Below are 19342 nucleotides of genomic sequence, written 5' to 3'. Positions count from 1 at the left end.
ACGTGGTCCAGAAGAACTTCACTGATATAAAGACAAGCGTATCGTCTCGCCTTGTGACGCCCCCCAACGAGTTACTGTTGCGGTCTGAGCTCAAGCCAAGCTAAAAAAGCTCACCTCTGAAACCCCAACATCACTTCCTGTGCACCTTTTTATGCCTTAAATGTCTTATTTTCTCTCATTGTGTCTACTCTATTAGGTAATAGGGGCGTAAATCTGACCATAGGGGTGTTATCTCATGTCTAGAGGACTCTAATAATGTTAAAAAGGTCATAAACAGGTTGTCTGTGCTCTTACAAATTAAACTTCAGGCATGCCTGCCATTCCGAATGAAAGGCTGTTTTCCACGGAGGGGGGGAAGACGGCCCGAAGGCCTGCCGCTCGTTTATCTCTGACAAAGCTGCAGACCACACCCTTAACCCGCTTTGTCCTGAAGGTGTGCTTCTGCTTCACAATCATAGTCTTTGACATGTGTAAATAAATAGGGGTGTTTAGGGGGTGGGCGGTGTTGGTGGGGGTTAATCCAAAATAAAAACAAAGACAGTAAGATGGAAGAATGAAGCACTTTACATTTTCATTTGAAAGGACTAACTTTGAAGTAAGTCCTCAGGGATGGGTCGGCCCGCACCACTCCACCACCCGGCACCTGATGGTGTCTTGCTGCCAAGTTGTGTCTTTGGGGAACAGTCATCTTTAATGAAGCTATCTAAGAAGGCGTGGAAAACTATAAAAAATGTTTTGTGTCTTCATTTTTGAGTTAACCGCTCATGGCGTCACAGATCGGTGAGGTAATGTTCCGGTTGCCATTTTGTTTAGCTAGCGAATGGGATGCTAACGACGTTAATTGCCAGGAGGACAATAACAACAAGGACACCATTTTCCTTTTTTTTGCCAGTTTCTCACCTCAAGTCTCTGCTCCTTTTGTGATCTCGGCCGCAAAACACTTTTTTGACTAGTCAATGAGCAAATGAGCAAATGAAAGGTGCAAGTGCCATCAGTGTTCATACTCTTGTAATTTAATTCGTTTAGCCGGAGATTTTGAGGTTTTCAATGTCATTGATGCACTTGCAGGTTTTGCATAGTTTGTATACGGCAAGAAGAGACTCTCCTCCGGCAGGTTTGGACTTGCGGTGGAGTGACGGGCATGTACAGTAAAAGCTTGAATCATGAATTTGTCCAGGATTGCAACACTTCACTTCCTTTTTCTTATTGTGTAAATGTACAACTAAGGCAATACATTCAGCACTGGGGCCACACTTGTGTATCCAAGCTTGACATTGTCTCCATCTGCCGGATGACATTGGGTACAACACATCCAATGAAAACAGTTGGGACTTTTAACTTAATGTGCTCAAATTAAGGTTGCTCGTTAAGAGGGTAACAAAATAAAAGCGATATTTTACGGGTATAATTGCTGTTTTTAAATACTTCTTTATTCAATTTACTTGAAAAAAACAACTTACTTGGAACTGCCAATTGGAACGAGTCAATTCGGCTAGCTGTGGCTTTTACCTGTGTGATGACGTCATATAGGAGCGACCAAGGCCTGGACATCCACTTCCGTAGTATGTGTTTGGCCGCCATGATGGTGAACAGAATCCATCCAGAATTGCATTGTAAACATGGACGGTCCAAACAACCAGTTCACAAAAACAACGACAGGTATGTGTGATAAAAATATTGTAGCTTTATAACACTGGTTGTTGTAAATAAATAAGAGAGTTGAGAATCCCACACATTATGGCTAATTTGTTTCACTTGGGGGATTACTTGAATTCATGACAAGTCAGCGATGATGTCTATCAAATATATTAAAATACCATGACTGAAATAAAGGTGCTTTATGTAAATACTTCAGTTGAATATCTGTATTAAGTATATGTATTATTTAGTATGTTGATGGTGAAAGGGATAGTTTGTAATTTTTGTGAAATTGTATGCCATCCCCATCTGCAATGTAGTGCATCAATGGCTACTTATGTAATGAATAATTACTTCATTGCATCAGTGTCTTTTTTTAACCTATGATCTTGTACTAAGCTGATGAAGGATTTAAAATTTTGAACATTAAAATTGCTAAATGAAGTAAAATACAAATACGGTATAAGTTATTCAAAAATACACATTCAAAGACAAATTTCTACACTGGTCACTAGGTGTCAGTAATGTTACAGCAATGTTGTGAGACACACAAGCACCAGACTTGAGCACCGGAACAACAGGCTTTTATTGCAGGTTAGAATGATCTCACAACAGGGCACAATACTTTTGCATCCGTTACCTGTGCCAATTTGAAACTCAGTTCCCCCCCCAACGACATCACTTCCTGTCTGTCTCTCTTTCAGGTGCCCTAGGGAACACATTTATATTGTAATATTGTAATGCCAGCTCTGGAGAGAACGGTCAGGCCACCAGCCAAGATATTGGGAGGTCTCTTTTTGGGAGAAACCAAGTTCCTTTCTTCATAGACCTACCAAGGCGCCAGGTAAACATCCTATTAACCGTTTGTTGGTATATCGGCCCGATTTGATTCCACCCGATTCTATAACAGAGGGCTGAGTGTCCCAGCCAGGAGACAAGATGATGATAATAATAATAATAATAATAATAATAATAATAATAATAATAATAAGTGTGTGTCTAATCTGTTTGTAGCTCTACTCCTACAAGAGAGTGGAACATTTTATTATTAAAGACGCAAAACATAGCTGGACAACAGGGAAGCGACTCAAACAAAACATTAACTTCACCATAAATTAACTGCAGATGTCGCTAACATTACATACACATATTTGACAAGACAGAAAAATTGATGAAGTAATTGCGTGACTACACAATCCACTAAATAAATATCTCGGGCATGCTTCAACAATCCATCAAATACGGTACTTACCCAAGCATCAATATTGTCTTCCATGGCGTTAATTCCTCATGAGTATAGAAGGAAGTGTGATCCACTCCGACACATGCCGCTGTTATTTGAAGATATATTTGGCACTAAATCTTTATATCGTAAAGATTGAACGGTGGAGGCCTCAAAGCCGGAAATAAATGAAATTGCCTCTATGTTCCTCTATCAACCCAGCGACAAGTAAACCTGTTTATGTTAAGTTTAGGTACCGCTTTCATTTTTGTCAACGAGATATTTCCAACTTTTGTGACGATTACGTCGCTGCAATGATGAAAAGTCCAAATGGACAAGAAACGTGAGCGTGAACGCACAAAAAATATTCAAGACTGATGAAAACACAACGTATTACCATCAGTACACTACAAATAATAATAACGTGGTATCTTTTTAATAGCGAATTGTGCACACATTTTTGATTTTCTCTATAATACAAAATATAAAACATTTGTACAATGTATTGGGATTCACAAGGTACAGTGACGGCGAACGATGAATGCTTTGACGAAAAACCTCAAACGCAGGTAACTAAAGGGTGGACTTGTGACAAATGTAATTCCATCACTTAAGACTTCTCCTTTTTCTTCTTCTTCTTTTTCTCCTTTTTCTTTTTGTGCGACTTTCCTTTCGATGTCTTTTCTTGGTCGCCGTTGCTGTCGGAGCTACTATCATCTTTTTTCTTACTCTCGCTGGATTTGCCCATGTCTCTGGTGTGCTCCTTGACTTTGGAATGGTTTCCATGATCCTTTTTGAGCTCCTCAACTTTCGGAGACTCGACACAACGGGACACAGTAATGAGCATCCTCTCCTTCTTCATGCCCTTCCACAAAGCGTTTTCCGAGCCAGGTCTGTGACCGTTGGAATCATCTTCCTGTTTGACCCTGTCCTTCCTGTCGTCACCTCGATCAGTACAACTGTGGCCCTTGTTGCCCTTTTGGTCTGATAAAGGGTGCTGGTGTCTGCTTTGGTGTCCTTTAGTATCTTTGTTATGTTTATCCACTTGCATTTTCTAACAACGATACAAAGACACAATTAAAGATTAATATAATGTGGTATGTGGTATTATACCATTGATATGTTTAAGTCGTTCCCGTTTATGTTGACAAGCCATCCAACACTTTTTGGCTCTATGGTATGGAAAGCTGGATATGGCGTATCGTGGCATCACTACAGCCCCACTCACATGGCTGATGTTTCGGTAGCCGTGGATGGCTGCGTGACTTTCAGCGTTCTTTAATTCTCCGATGAACTCCTCACATATCTGGCAGTAAAAACCAACCACCGGTGTAAGGAAACCAAATCCTGCAAGAAAGAAAAAAAACCATGAAAAATGATGAATAACTGAATGAAATGAATTGAGTTTAAATGCGAAAAAACAAACAAGACTAAACTACTTTACCGTCCTCTTTCAGGAATCCTGACACTTCTTTCATCAAAATTTCCGCTTGATTTATTTTGCTCTGTTTGTCTTTGTTCCTTTCACTTTCCTCACCGGACTGGAAAAAACCAAAGTGTCGATTTAAAACTACCAACTACAAAAAAACTGCATTGTTTACTTGACAATATTCATTAGCATATTGCTAACACTTTACAATAAGGTACACTGACTACAAACAGTAGTTAAAGAGCCTAATGAACCCAACCCATTACTCATTAGTTCTTCATTAGTTCCACAGTAACTACTCTAAATGTATCTGCGTTAGATCAGTTGCTCAGTAACTACTCTACATTCATGTGCCTTAGCTCAACTACTCATTAGTTCATCAAGAACTACTAATTAGTTCCCCAATAACCACTCTAAATGTGCATGTATGTGCCTTGGTCATTATTCCCTCATTAGTTCTTCATGAGTTCCTCAGTGACCACTCTAAATGTATGTGCCTTAGTGGCCAGTTCCACAGTAACCACTCTAAATATGCACATGTGTCTTAGCTCCTCAGTTACTACTCTAAATGTATGTGCCTTAGTTTCTCAGTAACTACTCCACATGTATGTGCCTTAGTTTCTCGGTAACTACTCATTAGTTCTTCAGTTACTACTCTACATGTATGTGCCTTAGTTTCTCGGTAGCTACTCATTAGTTCTTCAGTTACTACTCTACGTGCATGTGCCTTAGTTTCTTGGTAACTACTCATTAGTTCTTCAGTTACTACTCTACGTGCATGTGCCTTAGTTTCTCGGTAACTACTCATTAGTTCTTCAGTTACTACTCTACGTGCATGTGCCTTAGTTTCTCGGTAACTACTCATTAGTTCTTCAGTTACTACTCTACGTGTATGTGCCTTAGTTTCTCAGTAACTACTCATTAATTGCTCAGTAACTACTCTACATGTATTTGTCTTAGTTTCTCAGTAACTACTCATTAGTTCTTCATTAGTTCCTCAGTAACTACTCTAAATTCATGTGCCTTAGTCATTAGTTTATTAGAACAGTTCCTCAGTAACTACTCCACATTTGTGCCTTAGCTCCTCAGTAACTACTCATTAGTCCCTCAGTAACTGCTGTAAATGTCCACATATTTCCCGATTGTGCGCATGGATGTGATGAGCTAGATTGAATCCAAGGATGACAAATGTTGAAGCGTACCGTCAAGGTGTTTAGAAATCCGTTACCTTTTCTTTATGACAGGATGACTGAGACGTTCCAACACCTTCAACTTTTGCCCGCCTCTCCTTGGTCACTTAAAGGCAAACACAGAAGGTATTTAAGTGGACGTAAAAAGCATTGATCAATAAGGCATAGTAAGGCTAGCATGTCAGGTCAAGCAGCAACAGTCTTCAACAGATTCCATCCACCTTCACGGCCAGACGGCACAAAACCTTATCCTTTGAAAAACTGGGGAGAAACAGAGCCAAGAATCAACAAGAACAATCTAAAAAAAAATAATATGAATGAATTGATGTGAATGTAGAAAACACGTTCGCCAAGATCAACTTCCAAAAGCTAACGCCAACGTCCTCGTTATGTGAAGTAAATGAGGCTGATAGCGAGATAATAGAATCAATCATAAATCCTCTCACCTTTGATAAGCGACTGGAGAGACTCCAACGCTTTGCGTAGATTGGGGTTGTGCTGCGGGGGCAATCCCAAGGGAGCCCCCGATGAAACCGAAGTCAGAGTTTGTGTAGGAATGGACGGTATCTCGATACGGTTGGAGGCCATCTTGTCCATTGTGTCCATTTTGCTCATACCTTTTAATATATTTTTGATCTTTTCACACTCTTTGTTGTCCAAATTAGCAAAGGCGTGGCTCGAGAGCGACACGTCGCCCGAAATACTGGAATTTGACACATTGGCGCTGTGCTGTTGACGGCCCGGGACGCCGCTCTTCATCTCGTCCTGCTGTGGTTTGACCGACTCGGCGGTCGTGAGTGTCGATGTTGACGCTTCGCCTTTTGCGTCTTCGTTCCCGTACAAGAACGACTCTTCATCTTCAAATTCATCAGCCCTTGCGGTCGTGTGGTTTTGGGGTTGAAGCCAGGAGAAGTCGCTGCCTACTCTGTCATGAGGCAGGACCGTGTTGTCATTTTCAGACGAAGTCTCCATTTTATCATCTGGCTTCATGCTGGAGGCACGTTGCATGTCTTGGATTTTATTAGAGGCCTGTTAATAAAATAATACATATTTCTTAACAAATGGTACACATTTGAGTAATCATATAGTCCAGAGTCAATGCATGGTTTTCATAACGGTTCGGGACCACTAGCAAAAGGCTAAAAAACGGAATAATTAATTGATACGCCTACGATTCTCCAATTGCGGATCAACATTTGGAATAGTCCATCCATCCATTTTCTAAGCCGCTTGTCCTTACCAGGATCGCAGGGGTGGATCCCAGCTGACTTTGGAAGAGAGTCAGGCTAAACCCCGGACTGGTGCACATCTGGCCAAACAACCATTCACACTCACTCATACCTATGGACAATTCATAATAATAGTCTCTAGTTGACCAAACGTGCATTTTTTTTGGAATGTCGGAGGAAAGCGGAGTACCGGAGAAAACCCACGGGGAGAACATGCAATCGTTCATGTTCAACACAATCCAGGTTTAAGCCCTAAATATGAATCGTTTCTGACACATTTAAGACTAGACAAGATTTTAACATTCATTTTAAGAAAGGTACAATGAAAAAATATGACCGGACAAAAATATAACCGAGGCACAAAACAATGCTAAATTCAGCTTAGTTCCTCAGTAACTACTCTACATGTATGTGCCTTAGTTTCTCAGTAACTACTCATTAGTTCTTCATTGGTTCCTCAGTTACTACTCTAAATTCATGTGCCTTAGTCATTAGTTTATTAGATCAGTTCCTCGGTAACCACTCTAAATTTGTGCCTTAGCTCCTCAATAACTACTCAATAGTTCCTTTAGTTTTTATTGGCCAATTCTGCGGTTGCGTTCAGGTGGAAATGATAGGGATTACAAATCTAACAATAAATATAAGTCAAAGAAAAGCATGCCAACCTTTACCTGAATAGAGAGGGCCGCGTCTTTGAGAGTAGGCAGGCGCTCCAGGTCTTGGTTGTTGATGACCATCTTTAGTCCCTCCAAGAAGCTACTGCCTTGGAGAAGACGACTACAACCAGCGCCGTCCTTCCCTTTGTCCCTGCCGTGGCTGGAGCTCCTTTCCCGTTGCTGTTGTTTGTTCCTGGCGTGCTCTCTCTTGCCGCTACTGTTGCTCCGTGACCTTGACCTCCTGTTTCTACTTTTGCTCCTTGCACAACTTTTCCTGGTTCGACTTCGGCTTCTTGCTCGACTTTTACCACGAGCGCGACTTTTGCTCCTTCCTGTGCTTCGGCTCCGTCCACGACTTCTGTTTCGGGATCTTCCACGGCTACGACTACGGCCGCGGCTACGGCTGCGACCTCTGCTCCCGCTTTTGCTCCTGGTGAAATGCTTCTGGAAAACGTGATCCGATTTGACGGCCTCCTTGAGAATATTTGCTGATTTGAATGCATCGGCCAGGTTGTAGGCCATGTTCCCTTTGAGATAGTCGGGAAGAGGCTTATTTGCCGCAAGACACCGCAGGAACTCCTCACCGGCATGGTCACTGAAAAATGCAACCAATCAACAAGAGCATCAATGAAAATGTCCCACCTCTGACTTTTATCAACACCTACAAACACGTACCTGTCTGACTTATGATGTTCCATGGGATTCCATGGGGGGGGCTGAGCGTGTGGAACCTCAGAGGCAATCGCTGTATTACCGTCTATGGAGAAGCTGCTACAGTGGGGCTGAGAGTATTCACAATCATAGTACATTTATGGAATGCGTATACTCTTTCACTGACCGAGTCAGATTTTATTTTTTTTTTCAATGTTGTAATATTACGAGAAACAAACAAAAATTCAAATTTTTGGAAAATTAGGATAGGGAAAAGGTTATATTATATGATATGGTCAAAACATTATGGGAATGAAGTCTGCAACAGCAGAAATGGAAAAAGAAAATGCAAAAACTTTACAAGATAGTTGCATTATAATGAGAAAAAAGGTTGCGATTTTATGCGAATAAATTTATAATATGAGAAAAATAATAATTTTAGTTTCATAGAGTTAAAGTAATATTTAAAAAAAATTTTAAGTCAGACTATTGTGAGAAACCAAAACAAAATAAAACTTTAGAAAGAAGAAAATGTAGAATAAATCAAGATAATATTTAAGAGGAAAGTTGATATATTGGAATTTAAACAAAAACAGCAAAATAAGGGCTATAATAATAAAAAAGGGATATAAATAATATGCTTTTCCACCTACATCACACAGCTGAGATGCAGTTTCTTCTTGAAATATATAAAACCTAAAGCATCAAATATGAAAGTCCTTTCATATCAAGTTTGGACACCCCATGTGTCAAAGACAAGGGAACTTCCTTAAGAAGAAGACCTTAATGTTTTATTATTATTATTATTACTTCGCCTGAAATGAAGAAACATTTGGATGTTTTTTCAGCAGTTAAATCATTTGACAGTTCAGTTCAAAATGACTGTAATACCCAATGTGACCAGCAGTAGTACTCATATCCTCAGTGCTGTTGCTCAGCCAGTCTCCAGGAAGAAATTAGTTAAGTCTCGTTATTTACAGATCAACATCAAACCTACCGTCTACAAGACACAATTACACACCCCTGAATCTCATTTCTGTCATTTTTTTTTATTCGTTGAGAAAAATGTTGTCATATTTTTTGTCAGCGAGTATTTGGTTTGATTCGTTGTGATCTTGAAAATGAACTCGCCAACAAAACGAACACTGCGTACATACCATTCAAAGATTTTGACTCATTGTATGATTATGATTCAACGACCCTTAACACTGGTAGCTAAACTTGGCCAAATGGCTAGAATTATTAGCTGACAACAACTATAACGAATGTACTGAGTATTTACTGTACCTAAATGACAGTATCAATTCCTTCATCAACAAAACAGCAGCTTTTCCTGTTCTATGTATCTTGGGTGTCATTTTAGACTAAAAGTACTTAGTTGTAGTGCATTTCAAATGGACTCAGATTTAAATACATCTGCAACATTATGCTCTATATTTACATGCTTAATAAATGATCTCCAAAACGTTTCTTCCTTTAAATTTCTTTTTACCAGTTTAGCTTTCTGTGTAAGCTGTTATTAAATGTTTCTATTCCAATTTATATGTCAAACAGTGTATTGCAATGTAGATTTTAATCACACTCTCAATTTTATGTTTTATACAACTCAACAATCTTTACATCTACATCAGGACTGCCCAACGCGGCCATTAATATACCTCCAGTTCATTTAAAATTAGCGTTTTTGCAGCAGATTCCTAAAATCACCAGAGCACTCCTGTCATATAGACGATCTTCGACTGGTATAAACATAGCTCGTGTGACTGTACAGACAAGAGTGTAACTTTACGACTTTGTTAGCCAAGTCGAGAGTTAACAAGAGAAAATTACTAAATAAAAGAAAACAAGTGGAATAATGAAGGAAAACTATCACAGCTGTCCTTAGACTTCTGAAAATGTGTCCTAATCAGGTCGAATGGCCCTTCTCTACTCTATATCTAGCGCTAGCTAGCATTAGCATAGGAGTTGTGTACGTACATTGATTATCGGAGGTCCTGGAGATCTGTTGGGGAGAAACCGGGGCCCCAGCATCGGCGTGGACGGAAATGGTCCACGCGGTCCAGGAGGCAAATGTCCTGAAGGTGGAGGGAGACAAGGCGACCCGACATTGTACGGACCGCCGCGAGGTCTAGGTAACCCGAAAGGCGGCCGACCGGGACCGTACATGCTTTTGTGTTAAATCACTACAATATAAAATCTGAGTAAGCGTAACCGGAGCACATTACAGAACATATAATGTTTAAATCCCATTAAATGTAACGTAAACGTGTTGAGACGAAGCAGCTAAACGAGGACAGAATGAAAAGACCCAAACACAATTATCTTCTACACGCATAACAGCATCACAAACAGTAGCATCGCCCCCTGCTGTGTAGGAGCGTTACTGCACTTTTAAAAAATACGTATAATCGTCAATAATAATAATAACTGAATACCGAATACCTATAATTGATATAAATGAAGATACGGTCTTGTTTCCGCAATAACATCCATAAAGAGTTAAAGCACACTATATATCTACTTTGAAAGTTTCATATTAGTTTTGAAAACTTTATTGATAGCAACAACGCTGTATGTACTATACAACCCAGTAGTAGCAATAGCTTAGAGGATAATAGTTATTAGCTAGGATACATATCTGTGAGCATTTGGATTTGTAAAAAGGATCGTTTTTGGGATGTAGTATAATATGTGTAATGTTTTGTACATTACTGTATTAATAAAATTGAAAAAAATATTTTCCGAAGTAGTTTCATGGCACAATTCAGCCACTAGTTGGCGGAAGTGCACCCGTCCAGCACAAGTGCTCCACTAATAAATCCAGCGAAAAAGACATCAGCCGCTGTCAGTCCAGCTGGTTCCCTGAAGTGTGTTTGACATTTTGTAATTTTTGCAACCTGCACAAGAAGCATTACTATGGAGAATGATATCATCGTCTCTCTTGAAGATTTAGGGTAAGTGAAGGAAACAAAAATGCCGTATTAAATAACACACAAGTGGCATTTCAATTGCTGGCCATCCATGAAGCCAACGTGACGTGGTGTGTTTTAGCTAAAGCTGTGCTTGCTAACGGCTGACATTCATTGGAGTCTCTTCATTTGTTAATGACATGTATACCGTCGTAAGGACCGACCAGTGGCTTCCTTATAAGGGTTGTGCTTTTGTAATTAAACGGTTTTTAAAGTCCTGCAGCTGAAATTCCCATTCTGAGCCAAAACATTAGTGTTTTCGGGTTAATCTCGCGAGATCAGCCGTGTCCAAAGTGCAGCTGGGGGGCCGTTTTTGGTCAGCATTACTGTTTTGTTTTTTTTTTAAACCACACTCGTTTTCTGGGGGGACTCCAGTTTCCTCCCACGTTGATGATTATTACTATTACTATTATTATTAATACTAGTATATTACTGTTACTATTATTATCCATCCATCCATCCATTTTCCTCCGCTGGTCCAGGTCGCGGGGGCAGCAGTCTTAGTAGGGAAGCCCAAACTTCCCGGTCCCCGGCCACCTCCTCCAGCTCCACCGGGAGGACACCAAGGCGTTCCCAGGCCAGCTGTGACTCCCTCAAACACTATTATTATTACTATTACTATTATTATCATCACTATTATTGTTATTCTTATACAGCAATTATTATTATTATTATTGGCTGCACGGCGGTCGAGTGGTTAGCGCGCAGACCTCATAGCTAGGAGACCCGAGTTCAATCCCACCCTCTGCCATCTCTGTGTGGAGTTTGCATGTTTTCGCCATGAATGCGCGGGTTTTCTCCGGGTAGTCCGGTTTCCTCCCACATTCCAAAAACATGCGAGGTTAATTAATGTGAGTGTGAATGGTTGTTTGTCAACATGTGCCCTGTGATTGGAAAGATAGAATGGACTTGTGACTTGTCATTGTAGGTATCAAGGCCCAGTGTTGGAAGATGGGGCTCTGGATGCAAGTGTGACTGGCGGGGCTGCTTCGCCGGAGTTTACAAAGCTCTGTGCATGGATTGTTTCGGAGCTCAGACTTTACTGTAAACTGGGGGAGAATGTCCACGCCACAAACTGTAAGATTTCCAATTTTGTCCCAGCATAGCTTCAGTTAATGAATGCAACACTTCAATCAATCCACTAAGTCGACAAGTGTGTGGTTTGCTGTCTGACGTACTGCAGGTCCAAGCGAGGCAGAGAGCTTCCAGCTGGAGATGAGTGGTTTGTTGTCCGAGCTGGCCTGTCCTTACACCGTCCTCACCAGCGGCGACGTCACCCAACGCTTTCTCAACACGAATGACTGTCTCCTGCTACTATGTATGATTACAGTACTTTGTTTTTTGCACACATATGCAGAAACCAACATAGCACATTTAACTTCACTCACTTCACTCAACGAGCTTGTCAGAGGTCATTATATGTAACGCTATAACAAAAGAACTTACAAAAGAACCCTTTACTAAAAGCGAGATGTTCATCACACAGCAACTTAACACCCCAAAGGTAGATCTCAGAAATACAAACATGGACCAGTACAAGTTTCTAAAGAATTTATTATTTTTTTTATATTTCCTTAATGCTGAGGGAGGCTGATGTCATTGCAGCACCCCAAATGAACATGATACAATGCTTTATGGGGGAAAAATGGAAGTTTTTTAATTTTTTTTAAACACAAGGGCACTTTGAAATCTGACTTGGTAAAGAAACAGCACCGTTGCTAATAGTGTTGACGTGGACTAGCGCTACTGATTCTGAAGGCCCTAGGCCGTTTCCATGGCGACATACAGAAACTGAAATCCGAGTGGACAAAAGCCAAATCTGTCCTGGAAGCAGTGCAGCCAAGTTACATGCTACTAAATGAAGATAACAGACTGTTAAATACAATAAATTAATTACCAAAATGTAAACAATTTCATCGAACAAATAACAGAATTTATTTTAGCAAATATAGGTCAGTTTCTTCTGATGGTGTTCAGGCCAGCAGAGAAGGTTTTGCTGGCCCTGCCCGCACTCCGCTGGTGTTCTTAGTACTTGTTTGTGACTTCCTTTTCAGCGTTTCTGGTGTCCGAGCTGGAGGCATCGAGGATGATCCTGGTTAACAGACCCCAGAAGACGACCCCGGAGTCCGACAGCCCTGCCTTCCACGAGCTGAAGGGCATATGCGTGGCATTGGGCATGTCCAAACCTCCAGCCACTATCACCATGTTCCAGTTGTTCAGTGGTATTGAGAAGAAGGTCAGTTTGGTCCACTAGAGTGGAATGACTATACAAATGTACATTTGGAATACTTTTTAAAACCAACAATTGCATGCACATGTTAAAATCTAGTTAGAAATCTAGAAAGGTCAATGGGGCCTCACAGCTAGGAGACCCGAGTTCGATTCCACCCTCGGCCATCTCTGTGTGCAGTTTGCATGTTCTCCCCGTGCATGCGTGGGTTTTCTCCGGGTACTCCGGTTTCCTCCCACATTCCAAAAACATGCTAGGTTAATTAGCGACTCCAAATTGTCCATAGGTATGAATGTGAGTGTGAATGGTTGTTTGTCTATATGTGTCCTGTGATTGGCTGGCCACCAGTCCAGGGTGTACCCCCGCCTCTTGTCCAAAGACAGCTGGGATAGGCTCCAGCACCCCCGCGGTAGAAAATGAATGAATGAGAGGTCTTGGGTTATTAGGTGTAGCTGCTCTATAGGAGTCCACAACTCAATACAAAGGACCCAAAATGAGCATAATAGGTCATCTTTAAGGATGATGATTTGGAGGATTTACGGCTGGTTCTGATCAATGCAGGAGACGATTGCTTTATCGGTTTATCAATCACAACCGTAGCAAAGAATGGTGGAGACATTGAACATTTCTTTTATGATGTTAGTCCAGTCACCCTGTTACTGTATGCTATTTGTTTGTCGTATATGTTAGCTGAAAAAAGCCACGTGCAGCGTCCCGCCAAATCATATTGGAGAGCCCTTGTTGAAGAAAGCCTTCGGACCCGTGCACATGGTAAGTATTATTAGTATAAGAATTACTGTCGAGGTACACTGAAGTAAAATGAACACTGTGCCGTGTATTACTTCACAGGAAAAGATTGACGCCATCAACCAAGCACTAGTGAACGAATATGAAGTGCGAAGGAAAATGCTACTGAAACGTCTGGATGTCACCGTGCAGTCTTTTGGTTGGTCAGAAAGAGCAAAGGTAACGTACATGCATCCTCTAAAGGCAATAGCAGTTTTGTTGCTAACAAGTCATTGGATTTGACATTAGCAGTTTTGTTGCTAACAAGTCATTGGATTTGACATTAGCAGTTTTGTTGCTAACAAGTCATTGGATTTGACATTAGCAGTTTTGTTGCTAACAAGTCATTGGATTTGACATTAGCAGTTTTGTTGCTAACAAGTCATTGGATTTGACATTAGCAGTTTTGTTGCTAACAAGTCATTGGATTTGGCATTAGCAGTTTTGTTGCTAACAAGTCATTGGATTTGACATTAGCAGTTTTGTTGCTAACAAGTCATTGGATTTGGCATTAGCAGTTTTGTTGCTAACAAGTCATTGGATTTGACAAACTACCAAATAACACGTATCACTACTCTTAAAGGACAGTATGCGAGACATAAACACTCATCTTTCGCTTTTCTGTGCATTCTAAAGATATAAAAACGGATAAAAACAGACTGCTAGTGAATGCACATAACACAGCTATTCCGCCTACAAACACCTCAAACAAGGTTTTATATACATTCATAATAACATGTAATACTTAACAGTATTTTCTTATAGTATGGTTCAATCTGGTGAATGTCTGATTTTTTTTTTTTGTAACCCCGCCCCTCCGCAGGCGCATGCTGAGAAGTTGGCCAAAGTTTATCAGCCCCTACGTTCCGCCCTCGGCACCAAAAGCAAAATCTCTGTCGCCCACCTTTTTGCAGCCCGGCAAGACATGTCGAAAATCCTTCGTACAAGCAGCGGCAAATCACGAGAGAAGACCGCCTGTTCCATTAATAAGGTGAGTTTCACTTTTATCCTTTGCCCGTTCGGACGAACTGATGACGAAAAGCGAGGTTCCACTGCGTTGGGCTAATCAGGCGATATGCATGCCTCGTTGGTGTTTAGGTTTAACCCTCCTCTTGTGTTAGAGTCGGCACCGACCTGTTTTACATTTGAATGCCTAACATTATAAATAGCGATGGCGTTGTCCAGTATTTGTAACTAAAAACCCTTTTTGTGTTGTTCATGTTAGCTTAGTATGTTAGCTAGTTTAGATATTTGAGCTGTCACAAAAGCAAACAAAATTTGTGTCAAAGTGAAAGTTATGCTTGAAAATTTGTTTTTTTTTTCCCTTTTTAGTTGGGAACTGATATTTTCCTGAAACATACCAATGTTCTGTTAATTACTAAAGAACTGAAAAAGGTCAAATTGTGATGAAAGACGGGAGTCTAGACTTTGTGAGATGCTAAATATGATATTTGTTTCACCACAGGTGTTAATGGGCCGAGTGCCAGACAGGGGAGGCCGCCCCTGTGAGATTGAGGCCCCCCCTCCGGAGATGCCGTCTTGGCAAAAGCGTCAGGATGCCCCCCAAGGTAGCGGACACTATGGTGGTGGCAGGGGGGGTTATGAACATTACTCCCAAGGGCGGGGGGGCTACGAGAGGGGCGGCGGCGAAAGAGGGGGCAGGTCAAGAGGCGGGAGGGTGCAAGGTGGCTGGGGGGAGGGGTCCGGAGCAGGACGAGGTGGCTACAACAAGGGCCAGTATCAAGAGGGCGTCCATCACGGGGGAGGCGGAGCAAGAGGTGCCTATCGAGGAAACAACCAGGGAGCCCCCCAAGAGTCCGGCTACCATGCGGGTCACCACGACAACCAGCACCAGAACGGAAGCTGGCATCAGGAGCGTGGCGGCGGCAGAGGAGGCAGGGGACGAGGGGGGCGAGGGGGCAGAGGAGGCCCCAATTTCAACCAAGGAGGACACTTTGAACAGTTTTTCCAACATGGCGGACAGCACTACAACCAAGCCGGCTTCAATCAAAGCCACCACTACACCAGTTGAAGACGTGGCGTGGGACTTTGGCGTTGGACCTCCCTTGAGTTCTTCGTCGGCCTTACCGAGCAATGTTTGACCGCTGTGGATACTTGTACAGTGGAACACGCTTATGTCCGAGTCCGAGTCCACCGTGTTCTTCTTCTTAACAACAAGCACCCGCTGAAGCGGACACAAAATGTGTCAACCAAAGCGGTCATGTCTGTGGAAAAACATACCGATTATGTCAACTTGGCGTGAAACCACAGTAGCAACATGACTACTTTACACAGCATCCAAACCACTTCCGGTTCAGCGCAAAATAAGCTGCAAAATAAAAGCACGGCAGTGTCCTGTGGATTCCACCACAGCAACTAACACTTTTTTTTTTTTTAGATTGTTAGCCATGAGATGGGCGACTGTATGACTGGAGTTAAAACATCCAAGGGAACGAACACAGCAGAGTATAAAATATCACATGAAAACACAAGAATCAGATTAGAACCCTTTATCGATTATTATAAATGATCACACATTCTCTGCATGTGTCTGAATAAAGTCACGTATGAAGTAACGTGAACGTGAACATGAAGCGATGGCTAGTTTTGGTTTTTAGCTAATGTTGACATAAACGGGTTCCACTGTACTTAGGTACATAACGTACTCATGGAGGCTTACATACATTTAGTCTAAGCTGATTTTTATTTTTTATTTTTTGGTCTCCCTGAAAATATAAGTTAATAAAAACTGATTATGGTTTGAAAGATGTCAGGAGGATCATAATCAGGCTCAAAGAATTGATCCATAAGCATAAGCGTTTAATGCTTACGTTATGCCCTGTTTAAATCATGTAGCATTTTTTTTTCAAAAAAAGAGGCCGTGTTGCTTTGTTAATGGAAGTTATGTTCAAGGAAGAAAGGGAAATAAAATAGTAAAAAGAAAAGGTTCCATTTTTCCAATTTGTTGCCAAGGTAGTGGCTTGTTGCTGTTTTTAATATACAATTTCAGTAATCATAGAAATAAAAAAAAACTAAACAAATTAGCAATACTTTTTTTTATATATTTTTAAATAATACAATTATTTTAGAAATATGTAATAATAATATGTATTAATAATTTTATCATTTTTTAAATTTTTTTGCCTGAGTCCTGACTTCAGGGACACCTTGTTCAAAGTCAATAAGGCTCTTAATGACATCACAAATACTTCTCATCTGTTCATTCAACTGTCCTTTGCTGTATGTTAGTTATATGCGCATTGCATGATCTATATTATGCACTAAAACACATTTATTCATTCATTTTCTACCGCTTATGCTCACATTTAATTATTATTCCAACCCTACAATACAATATCACTTAAACAAAACACAATAAAAATGAAAATAATTGTGTAAATTCTCATTCCCAACACCTTGTATGTTTAAAGTTATTATGACATCGCAAAGAAGGAGGTCACTAAAGTGGCTTCCAATAACTACTGATTAAAGTACTGCACCTTTAACTCCATAGGAAAAAAAAATCTCAGCCGGTTCCTGACGTGTGCTTTTATTGTGAAATGTCCCAGCGGAAGTCTTGTCTCCTAAAGTTCCAGGCGCTAAAAAAAAGTCCCACAAAGAGGAAAAGGCTGTCAAGTATCATGGAAGCTCTCCGCTTTTTAACTATCCTTCGATGACACGATGAGAAAAGGTGATTAGTTGTGTGAAGGTGTGAAACATTTGATCAGGCGACCGCCATGTTCTAGTCGTCGAAAGCATTGGAGGCTGTTTGTTCTTGACAAAAGTAAGTAAAGTTATTTTATGTATTCGCATTCCTGCTAGCTTCTTCCGTGTTGTTTTCTACCTTTTAATCCTGTTTATCGTCCCCGTGCTTTATATTAGACTCTGTTCCGTAAATACCTTCTTAAAGGACGTCAAGGCACCAATTATTCACATAAAACTGATTTTTTCAGGCTTAATTGTGACCGTATTCCTAAGATTTGTGAGAAGACAGAGGGAGCCTTTCTTCCGGTATGCAAATGAGCAGCACCACATGCATAATAAACAAAAGCACACAACACTGGTTATTTATTTTGCTCAAGTCATTCCTGGGGGCCATTTGTATTCTAAAAATCAAAGTCTTGTAATAGCAACTTTACACTTGTATTACCCAATATAGTAGACACAATACGATTAAATACGGCACTTAAGATGTAAAGGTGTCTGTTTTTCTGTGGAGAACAGGAAGTGACTTCAGGAGGTTTCAGAGTTGAGTTTTAGCTTGTCGTGGTTTATGGCCCCGACAGTAACCCGTGTTATTATTATTATTGTTTTTATGATTGTGCCTCTTGTGCAATAACTCCTCTCACCAAAGTCCTTATTTGTAAAATGACAAATACTTCAATTTGCTGATATAGTTCATCTTCAAACAGCTAAAATAATGCATAAGGCTAAAAATAAGCAATGAGTTAAAAATGTCATCCAATACTTCTCTACAAGAGAGGAGAAATATGATCTCAGGGAAGAAAAAAAAACGTAACTATATTAGGTCATATCACCTCATACTTCGGTACGTGACAAAAAATTCAAATTTAAATAAAAAAAACTTATTAATGGTATTGGTTTAATTTCATTAGAACATGCATCAGATTCCAATTGAGTGCATCCCATAATCAGTTCCCAGTTCCACATGTCCAAAAGGAGTAGGAAGAAGCAAAGCTTATTAAATCCTACCCCTCCATCTGGTACTTTTACAATCACTAACTCTTACATTTGTTCACTTCCTGCTTTCCTAATATAGTTTAATTGTTTTAAAATTATTATTAAAAAAATATTATTATAAAAAATATTTTTTAAAATATTTTTTTTGTAAAAATTAAAAAAGATTTTTTTAAAAATATATATTTTTTGTCACGTATCGTAGTACAAGGTGATATGAGCATCCAATGCCATAATGGGTACCATAGTAAGTGTCAATATAGTGATATATATAGCACATCATGACTGGTTCACGACTCTTCATCCTTTGATTTAGCAAATTATTTTATTCATTAATTTATTTTATTAATGCTTATCAATGTTTTTATTTTTTTATTTTTAATTTTTACATTTTTTTAGTATTGGATGACAATTGGTACATGGTTATTTTTAGCCTTATGCATTATTTTAGCTGTTTGAAGATGAACTATATCAGCAAGTTGTGATTTTAGAACCATGGAATGGCATTCACTCATTAATGAATCACACGATGTTGGAACTGGGATGCATCGAGTGACGACTGAAAATAGTATAAACAGGTTTGTCAAGCAGGTTTGCTTGTTTTTCCTTGCAGGAAATGGTAGTTTAGGGTTTGACCAGCATGT

At 40.2% G+C, this 19342-nt stretch overlaps 2 protein-coding genes across 4 annotated transcripts; one reads left to right on the top strand and one right to left on the bottom strand.

Moving 5' to 3' along the window:
• The first annotated feature begins 1563 nt into the window (after nt 1-1563).
• On the top strand, nt 1564-17226 carry fam98a (family with sequence similarity 98 member A). 3 transcript variants are annotated; one of them, XM_078798966.1, is made up of 9 exons: nt 1564-1659; nt 2343-2482; nt 11913-12061; nt 12168-12302; nt 13039-13220; nt 13905-13985; nt 14064-14180; nt 14824-14991; nt 15466-17221. In XM_078798966.1, exons 4-9 carry the CDS (start codon nt 12200-12202, stop codon nt 16030-16032), a joined length of 1218 nt encoding a protein of 405 aa, XP_078655092.1. In that variant the 5' UTR covers nt 1564-1659; nt 2343-2482; nt 11913-12061; nt 12168-12199; the 3' UTR covers nt 16033-17221. The 3 variants fall into 3 exon arrangements, with proteins under 3 accessions (XP_078655092.1, XP_078655091.1, XP_078655093.1); XM_078798965.1 differs by lacking the exons at nt 1564-1659; nt 2343-2482 and adding an exon at nt 10818-10969 and having other exon boundaries at nt 15466-17216; XM_078798967.1 differs by lacking the exons at nt 1564-1659; nt 2343-2482; nt 11913-12061 and adding an exon at nt 10847-10969 and having other exon boundaries at nt 15466-17226.
• Nucleotides 3275-10338, bottom strand: LOC131107662 (uncharacterized). The gene is made up of 8 exons (XM_058057893.2): nt 9993-10338; nt 8040-8146; nt 7380-7959; nt 5926-6508; nt 5518-5585; nt 4305-4401; nt 4089-4207; nt 3275-3914 (listed from the first exon to the last, which is right to left on the bottom strand). The coding sequence occupies exons 1-8, from the start codon at nt 10179-10181 to the stop codon at nt 3471-3473; spliced, it is 2187 nt and encodes a 728-aa protein (XP_057913876.2). The 5' UTR covers nt 10182-10338; the 3' UTR covers nt 3275-3470.
• Nucleotides 17227-19342: the final 2116 nt, after the last annotated feature.

This window comes from Doryrhamphus excisus, linkage group LG19, assembly GCF_037039965.1.
Source record: "Doryrhamphus excisus strain RoL-2023G ecotype Guam linkage group LG19, RoL_Dexc_Guam_v1.1, whole genome shotgun sequence".
In the NCBI taxonomy this organism is placed as follows: domain Eukaryota; kingdom Metazoa; phylum Chordata; class Actinopteri; order Syngnathiformes; family Syngnathidae; genus Doryrhamphus; species Doryrhamphus excisus.
The sequence above is the reverse complement of the archived record's forward strand: the minus strand, read 5'-3'. Positions and strand labels throughout refer to the sequence as shown.

Bases quoted from the DNA above. Each gene is read 5' to 3' on its own strand.
- fam98a (XM_078798965.1), top strand. From the start codon at position 10,932: ATGGAGAATGATATCATCGTCTCTCTTGAAGATTTAGG. The intron at 12,303-13,038 runs GTATGATTACAG...CTTCCTTTTCAG, and splicing joins TGACTGTCTCCTGCTACTAT to CGTTTCTGGTGTCCGAGCTG. The intron at 13,221-13,904 runs GTCAGTTTGGTC...CGTATATGTTAG, and splicing joins TCAGTGGTATTGAGAAGAAG to CTGAAAAAAGCCACGTGCAG.
- LOC131107662 (XM_058057893.2), bottom strand. From the start codon at position 10,181: ATGTACGGTCCCGGTCGGCCGCCTTTCGGGTTACCTAGACCTCGCGGC. The intron at 8,147-9,992 runs GTACGTACACAA...GAATACTCTCAG, and splicing joins CAGGACCTCCGATAATCAAT to CCCCACTGTAGCAGCTTCTC. The intron at 4,208-4,304 runs GTAAAGTAGTTT...TCTTTCTTGCAG, and splicing joins AGGATTCCTGAAAGAGGACG to GATTTGGTTTCCTTACACCG.